Source organism: Salvelinus alpinus, chromosome 10, assembly GCF_045679555.1.
Source record: "Salvelinus alpinus chromosome 10, SLU_Salpinus.1, whole genome shotgun sequence".
NCBI lineage: Eukaryota > Metazoa > Chordata > Actinopteri > Salmoniformes > Salmonidae > Salvelinus > Salvelinus alpinus.
The window spans coordinates 56,631,653-56,641,912 of record NC_092095.1 but is presented as its reverse complement, the minus strand read 5'-3'; the positions used below and the strand labels follow the sequence as shown (position 1 = coordinate 56,641,912).

Here is a 10,260-nt window from a genome sequence, read left to right as displayed (position 1 = left end):
CTTCAAATTGAAACTATGGGGGAACCCCTTTGAAAGGGTTCATCAAAGAACCCCTCTTAATGGATCCTCTAAGAGCCTTTTGAAGAACATTTTGGGGTTCATTTTTGAACTACCTCCCCTATTATTATTATTATTAGTAATAATGCACAATAATAACAACAACACAATATTTTAGTAGTCAGTGTTTATAAAAAATTATACCACAAATTAAAGAAATTATAGCCTGTTTGGAAATGACTGACAATAAAAAATATATTCTCTACACAAACAATATTTACAATATATTTACAATATTTACATCACATCACATCTGCTGCAGCCATGTGCTTCAGTGTCACAATAAGTTTCCATGGTCACTAAATTAACATTCTCATCACTACCAAAGGACAGGTATATTTTGTATAAAAAAAACAATATAAATGGCATACTCACTAAATATTGATATAGATTTTATTTGATTGACTCTTTCTCTAGTAGATAACATGATATAATGTGTAATTATTAACGTGTTCTCATAGAAAAACATAGTAGAAGCTCAAAAGTCTGCGTCGGGGACAAGGACAAAACAGTGAAATTGAGGTATAAAATGCATCTGAAAAGTTGCTAAAATACTTGATAGAGAGGTGTTCAAAATATCTGGGGTGATTGTACTGTGAACTTAACATATATATATATAAAACATATTTTTAAATAAAATACCTAAAATTGACCCCGAGGACATAGAAGTGCCCGTAGTTGCAGAATCACCCTGGTATGTACCCACATCTGTAATTGGCAAGGGCAGTAACAAATCATCTGTAGAGGTGGGCGTGGAACTGCTTTCGTCAGCGGTCCTCTTGGTTTTGGTGCCTGCGAGAAGGAGCTGCCAGCTAACGTTAGCTAGCTAAAAAAAACGGAACGATTGACAGACAAGAACAGCGAAAGCACCAACAACAAAAAGCTGGTAAGTTAGCAATATGGTTGTCGAACTAGCTATGTTGTAGTAATCCAGTTGTTGATTTACCATTTCGCTCTGCTACAACAAAGCCGAATGCCAGCAATGGGGGTTTGGAGGCCCCACCAGTGCCAGATAGCTAACCACAGAATGATATTTGAGCAAATTTTTGCCAATTTGGATAATCTAGCTAGCTGGCTAACAAGGCCCTGAACAAGGTGTCGGAGTTTTAGGTGGGAGAGAGGGACCGCATTCAACACATGCTCGCGAAAATAAGGGAACGGTTGGCATAGGGCCTAGTTAACGTTTTCCTGCAACAATGCGTTCGCTAACGTTAATTAGCAGGGCAATGTCCATTTGCTTTGCGTCAGCAAATGTTTTTTTTCTTCCTTTTGCATTTAGGAAACTAGCTGCTGCTAGCAAGTTATTAACTAGCCAGCTAGTAAGCAACCAAAGTGTTCACGCCCCCTGGTGTAAATAGTTGTTAGATATTTATATAACTCGCTAGGTACTAACGTTAGCTAGTTCACACAAACTAGTAACTAACGAACTAGTAACCACAAACAGGCCAAATCTAGCTACAGTAGTTGACTAATACGTTAGTTCGTCAACGTGCTAGCTAGCTACTGTGTACAGTCTGGTTGCTAACTAAATATGCCACAAATAATAAGTCATCAAGATAACAGTCGTAATAGCTCAGTGGTCGTAAGATAGTTAGCCACTCAGGGACTAACAAAATAATGCTCTGCTCTTCTTCACAGGTGCGTCAGAAGGGGGAGGCCCAATTTACCGTTTCGTTTTTGTTTAACTCATTATTAATTTTGTTTGAAAACAAACCCTACCCCCTCCTCACCCCTATTATTTTTTTGTTTGTCCCATATACATTATTTTGTTTGTGATACCTCCTCCAGCTTTGGGAGCAGTGAGGGGTCTTCATGGCTGTTCGAAGAGGCCACATCAGGTACCTAAAAGTGAGTATGAATTTTCCCATTAGAGGAGGATCTAGATCAGTCTTAAAGTAATTATATTGTAACAATTGTAATCTAGCTAGCTATTTAATCAGATTGCATTAATATGTTGTGTGTTGGCCCATGGTTTTCGAATGTATTGATAAACACTGGGGCTTCAATATCACTATATACACTCCTACGCTTATTAACATACTGGTATAAATATTTATTATTGCTCGCAAGTAGAGAAAAAGGCATATGAATTATCCTCATAGTCAGACCCATCAGTATTGGTCATCATGTTTACTAGTGAAATACAGGAGTTTCATTCATCCAAGGGCCTGCTGGATGGCTAACTGTCTTACCCCACAGAATACACAATCAGATAGCCCCTCTGAATGAATGGAGCTCTGTCAGAACACAGCACTGAGGCCTTGTCAAGGGGATGCAATGTTCAGAACAGGGGTAGCAGCTAGCTAACCCTCTACCCACTGGGCAGGGGTTGCGTTAATCTGCATTTTCAAAACGCAGACCATTAAAAATCTGGTTTAAACCATTTCATTTTTTATATTGAAAGTCGTTTTTTGTTGTTGCTTCAGTCGAGTGATTGGGGGGGTTGCAACTATAGTTTTGCTTAACAGAACACACGTTAGTGCAACACATTCTGCAGAAAATAGCTTCATTTTCATCAGATGACAACAGAAGTGCAAGCCTATTTGGCTAGCAGTCACACGGGTACATTTTCTTACATATGAAAAAGCAAGGTATTTCTTTCAAAAACGTTACATGACCATCATATTTCTAATGTTTATCATAGAAAGAATGTAGTCAGGTACATTTCCTAATGTTTTGCTTCAATTTAATTGAGCATTTACCATAAAATAGTTGCATTTTACTGGAGAAAATGAGCCTACACCTAGAAAAGTAACGGAGAGAAGTAGCTACACATCAGAGTGCTGTCTGCTGATTATAATGCCTGTCTGTGAATTCGCATCTGAGTGGAGAAGTGCAACTGAAGCAAAAAATTAGTCTGATACCGAGCAGGAATTACAATAAGCATTTTAGATTTGCTTTTGCAAAACGCATCAAGATATTTCTGGTTTTTTATTTTCTGTGTGAAAACGCAGAATTCTGGGTAAGCAGGCGTTTGCTCACAAGGCAGTTCGTTGATTTCTACTAATCAACGCCGCAAAGCAGGGCTTGAGCAAAAGCCTGCACACCCAGTAGCTCTCCGTGAGGAAGGGTTGGTTACCCCTGGTTTAGAACTCTGTCAGACCACAACAACCAGGCTTGGTCAGTGGGATGAAGTGATTAGAACACTGCAGAAATAAGTGAAATGTGGTGGGGCTGACTGGGACTTTCTCCATTCTACACAACAGAATCATCTCAATGTTCTGTGACGTTTGTGGTCTCTGGATCTCAACCTCTTATCCCGGAGCAGTGTCGGGGCTGGCTGGGTATAGGCGTGTTTTAAAATAATGCCTGGTCCATGATTATGTAGCTGAGAGTAGAGTCTGGCTGTGAAAGTACTGCGGGTGATTCACTTGTGGGTAAGAGGAGCTGCTGTCATTGCTGCCATCCACCAAGGTGCCCCTTAAATCTGGGGCATAATTAGGCTCTGTAGATTAGGATGCTATGTTTACAATGTTGCATGTAGAATTGTAAAATTTTTATATTATTGTTTTCCTTTTTATGATTTAAAATCTGCACCCCGTTGACGTTTCAGCCATGCTGGTTTACTTCCGAATGGGCACAGTTTTCTCTTAACTGTGCCCCCCTCTCGCTCTCCCCTCCCTCCCCAGGAGGTGTATGACATGTCCAACGGCTACGAGGATCACATGGGAGGAGGAGATGAGGTGACGGATGCCAAGACCAACCTGATAGTCAACTACCTTCCCCAGAGCATGAGCCAGGACGAGCTACGCAGCCTCTTCAGCAGCATTGGCGAGGTGGAGTCCGCCAAGCTCATACGGGACAAAGTGGCAGGTACGGAACACCTTGTCCCACAATGCACTACAGGTGTGTGACCTATGACCTTGGAGTAGAATGGCTGGAGGAGTTGGTCTGCTGCGTGTAGGGCTCACATTTACAGGGGTGTGTTCGGTGAACATTTAGCTATGTTGCGTCCTACTGAACACGACTCGGGGGTACCTTTAACAAACCGTGGGGACCCCCATAATTGTTGAAATATTACAAAGGGCACCTCCATAACATGTTTGTTCAAGCCAACCAGTCAGTGTGTAGAGTAACTGGTATATTGCCCTGTCTACCTCTTGTAGGTGTATGAGAACTGCTGATGAGACAGACATCTTTGACATGCTCACTAGTAACTTTGTGGTGAGATGTTTGTAGTATCTATGCAAACAGCTTCATGTCATATGTTCTGTTTAGGACTATGTCTCGCTGCAATTTGAACATTTGTCCTCCTAAACTTGATAGTTGAGGTATTCCAAATAGTTGTTTTGTGTAAGGCTGTTGGTGTAGATATTTACCCATGCTCTCGATCTGTCTGTGAGGGGCTCGGCTTTCCTTATTCCAGGAAAGCAGTCCAGTTTTGTTGAAGCCTATTTCTTTGTTACTTGTTTTACGACTATAAACCATCAAAATAAGGTCGCACACTCCATGTGTTATCTCCCAGCAATTTAATGGGTATTTACCAACGTTTTGGCATCACTGTGCCTTCTTCAGGGCGCTGGAAACGTTGGTAAATACCCATTAAATTGCTGGGAGATTACACATGGAGTGTGCAACTCTCTTTATTTTTGATAGTTTATTCGCCGTTAGTCAGTACCTCCACACACTTATTCTGGGTGTGCACCAGCTCATGTTTTTTTATCTACTTGTTTTACGACTAGCATGCATTGTGTAGATTTGTTTTGTTTAATCATTTATTTGACCAGTGTGCCGATTTTTTTGAAACTATACAACGTTTTTTTATTTTATTTTATTGTTTTCCTTTTTTTTTCTCTAGGCCACAGTTTAGGGTACGGATTTGTTAACTATCTTACCCCTAGCGATGCAGAAAGAGCTATCAATACTCTGAATGGACTAAGGCTACAGTCTAAAACTATCAAGGTAACGTGCAATAAGGTGTTCCTACAGTACTGTGTCAACCCAACCATGTCATGTCATTTAAACTAGCCCTTCTCTACTGAGGCTGACCGTCAAATCCACCCCTAGACGCTTCCTCCTAGACCCTCCTATGGATCTGAAAGGATTGTGTGGGTGTTAGCAATATGGTGTTATGTTAGCCTTTCTTTTCCCTTTGCTAATACCAACCCATTTCGTTTGATGGGCATGTAGTGCCTGTGGTTCAGGGTTGGATTTGGGAATCGGCGTTAGTATGGGTCTGTATTAGACAGGACAAGACCACGTCTGATAGATCACTGGCCCCGCTTCTGACGGATGGAGTAGAGAAGTGCCACCGTATTTTCAGCCTTATTGAAGACTAAACTTTATTTAAATTTCTTTATTCAGCACCACTACTTCAGGTAGAAATTTTTACACGTTAATTTATCATTTAAGTTTGGAACTTTTTATTTGGTTTGGTACGAGAGGAAAAAAATCACTTCTGAGACTGTTTTTCCCTCCGTTGATTTTGTTACTATAATTGTTGTTTATGTAATTTTGAACACTCGGAAAGTCCTACTTCGATATTTCCCACCACAGCTTACTACGGGAATAGTTTTTCTACGTAAAAGCCACATTGGTCAGTCAAGGCACCCTTTCACTATTTAATTTTCTAGTTTTGGAGACATTACTCATGATAAAACATTACTCATTATAAAAGTAAACTCACGTTTTTGTAAATTCAACACATAGGGCAATTACAAAACATTAATTCGCCAGGATTGCATAAAGATATACAAATATAATAAAAACAACCTTCCAACATCCACTTTTTAGAAGTCATTTCTCATTTCTGGCTAGATATAATTCAGGGTTGTGTGTAATCCTCAGTAGTACACACTGATATTGTCAGTGGTGTTTAATGTGCTCTGTGCTGCCCTCTGGTGTTAGGTTTCATATGCGCGGCCGAGCTCTGACACCATTAAAGACGCCAACCTGTACATCAGTGGCCTGCCCAAGACCATGACCCAGAAAGACGTGGAGGACATGTTCGCTCGCTACGGACGCATCATCAACTCCCGGGTGCTGGTCGACCAGGCCTCGGGTAGGACCACACAGACACACACTCTAGAACCAGGCCTCGCTGTGTTCGTCTGTCTCTCAGCTGAACCTGTCCTGTTCATTTATTTTCCCAGGCCTGTCTCGGGGGGTGGCGTTCATCCGGTTTGACAAGCGAGCAGAGGCCGAGGACGCCATCAAAGACCTGAACGGACAGAAACCCCCCGGATCTGCTGAGCCAATCACAGTGAAGTTTGCTGCCAGCCCCAACCAGGCCAAGAACACTCAGCTCATCTCTCAGCTCTACCACAACCAGGGACGACGCTTTGGAGGGCCAGTTCACCACCAGGCTCAGAGATTCAGGTAACAGACACACACACACACACACACACTGGACGTGTTGTCCTCTCTCAGGTTCTCTAAAAGGAGTGTGGAGCACATCAGTGAAGAGAGACAGAGTGGTAACCCTAGCCCCCTCTGTCCTCCCCCAGATTTTCTCCGATGTCTGTGGACCATATGAGCGGTATGTCTGGGGTGAGTGTGCCGGGGAACGCCACCTCTGGCTGGTGCATCTTCATCTACAACCTGGGCCAGGACGCCGACGAGGGCATCCTGTGGCAGATGTTTGGGCCCTTCGGCGCCGTCACCAACGTCAAGGTCATCCGCGACTTCAATACCAACAAGTGCAAAGGCTTCGGCTTTGTTACCATGACGAACTACGAGGAGGCCGCCATGGCGATCGGCAGCCTCAACGGTTACCGCCTCGGGGACAAGATCCTACAGGTGTCGTTCAAGACCAGCAAAGGCCACAAGTAGAGAGAAATCGTGGGGGGGATAGAGGGAGGAGAGAAACCTCACGCCAGGCTTCTAATATGGAGGGTAAATTGCCACAGTTTGACAAAACAAACTTGTTTTTAGCGTTATCTCACTAAGCCCATTCTCACTCTGCATCTTTGTACTAGTCTAACAGAGAGTCTAGGCTGAGTTTGATATTTCTCTTGTTGTTTTTTTACTCATGATTTGGGATGTTCCAAACGCAGTTATCTATGTCCATCCTGATATGGTGACCAATTTCACGATTCAAGACTAGATTGTTTTTCCTGTGAAACTAAACTAGTGTCACTATGTGCCATATGAATGGTAGGACCACGGTAGGGACTTGGAGAAGGATGCGTCACATTCATACGTCTAGTCCCCCACTGTAGGAGGAAGCATGCTGTCTTAGACGCTGGTTCCAGTGTAGCCTGTACCCTGTCAAGCCATCCACTGTCTCCAGCCATTCTAAAAGAAAAGCACTTTTTAAATCCTTATTGTATAATGTCAGCCGTTATAGAACGTAAATCATACATTGGTCTTCTCTCACCTTGCAGAATCAGTTTTATACACAGCAAGTTAGGTACTGAATGGTACCATTACATAGCAGCGCGTGTGTCCTGTTTTTGGGGGTCTTTTAAAAGTTGAATCTCTGAGAGGCCATGTAAAAAGGTCTGGAGATTTTAAAGTAGGAAAGTGTTTAAGAAGGACCAAAGAAATGGAAGGATAAGCTCTAACTGCCCCAGGGCCCGTTCAAATGCTGATCGAGGATCAGTTTGGCCTTGTCGATCCTAGATCAGCATTCAGTCCTCTGAGAAGCTTTTGTGAATAGGGAAGATGCTTACCGTTATTATTCATTTCCCCTCACCAGTAGTAGTTTGGACATCTGAACAACCGGTACGAAGGCTGAATCTAACATAAAGTGGGGCAACACTGCTCTCTCTCATCCAGTTTGCTGTTTTTGTTTAAAAAAAACTAAGTTGTCTCTATCTTTTGATGTTTTTCTTGAATTTTCTTTCTGAGAGAGACTAACTTTTCTTTTTTCGTCGAAGCGTAGATTACTGATCGTAGAGTTGGAAGAGTTTTAATTTAATTTTTTATGCTCATCTCGAGCTAAAGAAGAATTTATGGCCTTTGTGATTTATTTTTGTTGGTATAGATTTGTTTTGATTGTTTTACTTTGCATATGCAATCATTAAATTTTATTTAGATTTGACTCAACATTTTGGTTTTGTTTCTTTTATTTCTTCAGATTTGGTTTGGGGTTTTTCTTTGGGGTTTTCTGTTTAGATTGTGGAAGCTACAGACACCAGACTGCTAATATGATGATACTACAGTATGACACTACTCACCGCACTCCCATTGATATATTACAGGATGTTTGAATGGTCAACATAAGGTTTAGCTAGACTCCAAGATGGTCTGAAGGCCAAGAGGATGCAGTCTCCAGTATAAGACACCTCAGACTTTGGCCTTATTTTCATTCAAACTTATGTGTGAAACATGAGGCAGAGGGCTTTCAAGGTTTCAAAGATGGGAGTCCTCCAGTTGAGGTACTGAAACAGTCTTGTTCCATGTTAATAGCATCTAGGAGTTACTGATGAACCCATAAGGAGTCTTCTAATACAGGTACTGCAGGAGGCAGTTTGTCACTTATGGACCTTCTTTGATCTGCCTTGCGGCCAACAAACAGTCACCCTGAGAAACTGCCATTTAAATAAAAAAAGTGCAATAACCTAAGAGCTTGGGTAAAAAAAAGAAGCTAAACCCAGGCATATTCAAGTGGCGTTTTTAGACTTAAAATAAGAGGACTCTGTAATCGGGAAGAAGACTGGCGGTTGGTTTGACATCAAGCAAATATTCCTACATCTGTTTTTAACATATCTTGGTTGTGCACTTTTCATCACCAAGGCCTTTTCTATGTAGGTTTGAGAATGTAGTCTGTTGGAGAGAAAATAACTGACTACAGCAGCATCACAACACAGGATCAGACAACTGGCTTTAGTTAGTTTCCTGCTGCAGCAGATCTAGGAGCAGTTTACCTTTACACAGTCCTAACCTTCACCATAATGGGTGACACTTGTTTTAGAAAATTAGGGCCTTGTCTCCTGGACTTTCAATAGAGATTCCCCATTGAGCATGATTTTATGTCCAGGAGTAGGCTTCATCTGGGTTCTGGGAACAGCCTAGAAACCAGACTGTATAATTCTCTCTCTTCTAAAAGTATTGTGATCTCTTGTCTTCAGATCTGTAAAGCCTTACTAGTTTCCACATGTGGACAAAAATTACCGCTCCTGTCACAGGGATATCCTCTATGTAAGCCTCAAGTTAGTCACTATTGTTTTTAAGGAGAACATTGAAATATCTCACGGAACAGTCCTGATCAGAGTGCATGCAATATGTGGTGGGTCTTTAAAAAAATTATGGACCAGAAACGGTACTAGAGTGGTTATTCTGAACTGGAAACAGCACTGGAGAGAGTGGTTATTCTGAACTGGAAACGGTACTAGAGAGAGTGGTTATTCTGAACTGGAAACGGTACTAGAGAGAGTGGTTATTCTGAACCGGAAACGGCACTGGAGAGAGTGGTTAATATGAACCGGAAACGGTACTGGAGAGAGTGGTTATTCTGAACTGGAAACGGTACTAGAGAGATTGGTTATTATGAACTGGAAACGGTACTAGAGAGAGTGGTTATTATGAACCGGAAACGGTACTGGAGAGAGTGGTTATTCTGAACTGGAAACGGTACTAGAGAGAGTGGTTATTCTGAACTGGAAACAGCACTGGAGAGAGTGGTTATTCTGAACTGGAAACAGCACTGGAGAGAGTGGTTATTCTGAACTGGAAACGGTACTAGAGAGAGTGGTTATTCTGAACTGGAAACGGCACTGGAGAGAGTGGTTAATATGAACCGGAAACGGTACTGGAGAGAGTGGTTATTCTGAACCGGAAACGGCACTGTAGAGAGAGGTTATTATGAACCGGAAACGGTACTGGAGAGAGGTTATTATGAACCGGAAACGGTTCACTTGCTTGACTTTGTTCTCATCCTTTTGATATTATTTTTCTATTGAGTTCTACTAATCAGCTCTTGCTTTGCTAGCTTCTCAGAGTGCTACTATGTTGAAATGCTAGTGAGGTTCCTGGAATAACTGAATTATGATTAACTGTTTTTAGCCTTAATGTATGTGGGAGAGATGGAAGAACGTGGCAACAGCAGTGGAGGCACAAAGATGTAATTTATTTGACTTGTATGTAGTTTTACATGTTTGTAAATTCTTCGTGTTGGGAGTTTTTTTCCTTTTGACTTTTTTAATGGATTCATTTTGATTTCCTGTTTGGTTTTGGAGGAAGGCCTGTTCAGAACCTGTCTAACACACAATTACTTTGAATAAAATATCTGAAAGCTTTATAAAGCTCAGCAGGATCATC

At 41.7% G+C, this 10,260-nt stretch overlaps 1 protein-coding gene across 7 annotated transcripts; it reads left to right on the top strand.

Moving 5' to 3' along the window:
- The first annotated feature begins 736 nt into the window (after positions 1-736).
- On the top strand, positions 737-10,260 carry LOC139532349 (ELAV-like protein 1). 7 transcript variants are annotated; one of them, XR_011666554.1, is made up of 8 exons: positions 789-943; positions 1,696-1,905; positions 3,687-3,903; positions 4,856-4,959; positions 5,905-6,058; positions 6,150-6,375; positions 6,504-9,518; positions 9,832-10,260. XR_011666554.1 is itself a non-coding variant. In XM_071329811.1 (7 exons), exons 2-7 carry the CDS (start codon positions 1,870-1,872, stop codon positions 6,826-6,828), a joined length of 1,029 nt encoding a protein of 342 aa, XP_071185912.1. In that variant the 5' UTR covers positions 737-943; positions 1,846-1,869; the 3' UTR covers positions 6,829-10,260. The 7 variants fall into 7 exon arrangements, 6 of the variants coding, with proteins under 6 accessions (XP_071185912.1, XP_071185910.1, XP_071185913.1 ...); XM_071329811.1 differs by having other exon boundaries at positions 737-943; positions 1,846-1,905; positions 3,687-3,870; positions 6,504-10,260; XM_071329809.1 differs by having other exon boundaries at positions 784-943; positions 1,846-1,905; positions 6,504-10,260.

Bases quoted from the DNA above. Each gene is read 5' to 3' on its own strand.
- LOC139532349 (XM_071329809.1), top strand. From the start codon at position 1,870: ATGGCTGTTCGAAGAGGCCACATCAGGTACCTAAAA. The intron at 3,904-4,855 runs GTGTGTGACCTA...TTTTTTCTCTAG, and splicing joins TGTCCCACAATGCACTACAG to GCCACAGTTTAGGGTACGGA. The intron at 4,960-5,904 runs GTAACGTGCAAT...CTCTGGTGTTAG, and splicing joins TACAGTCTAAAACTATCAAG to GTTTCATATGCGCGGCCGAG.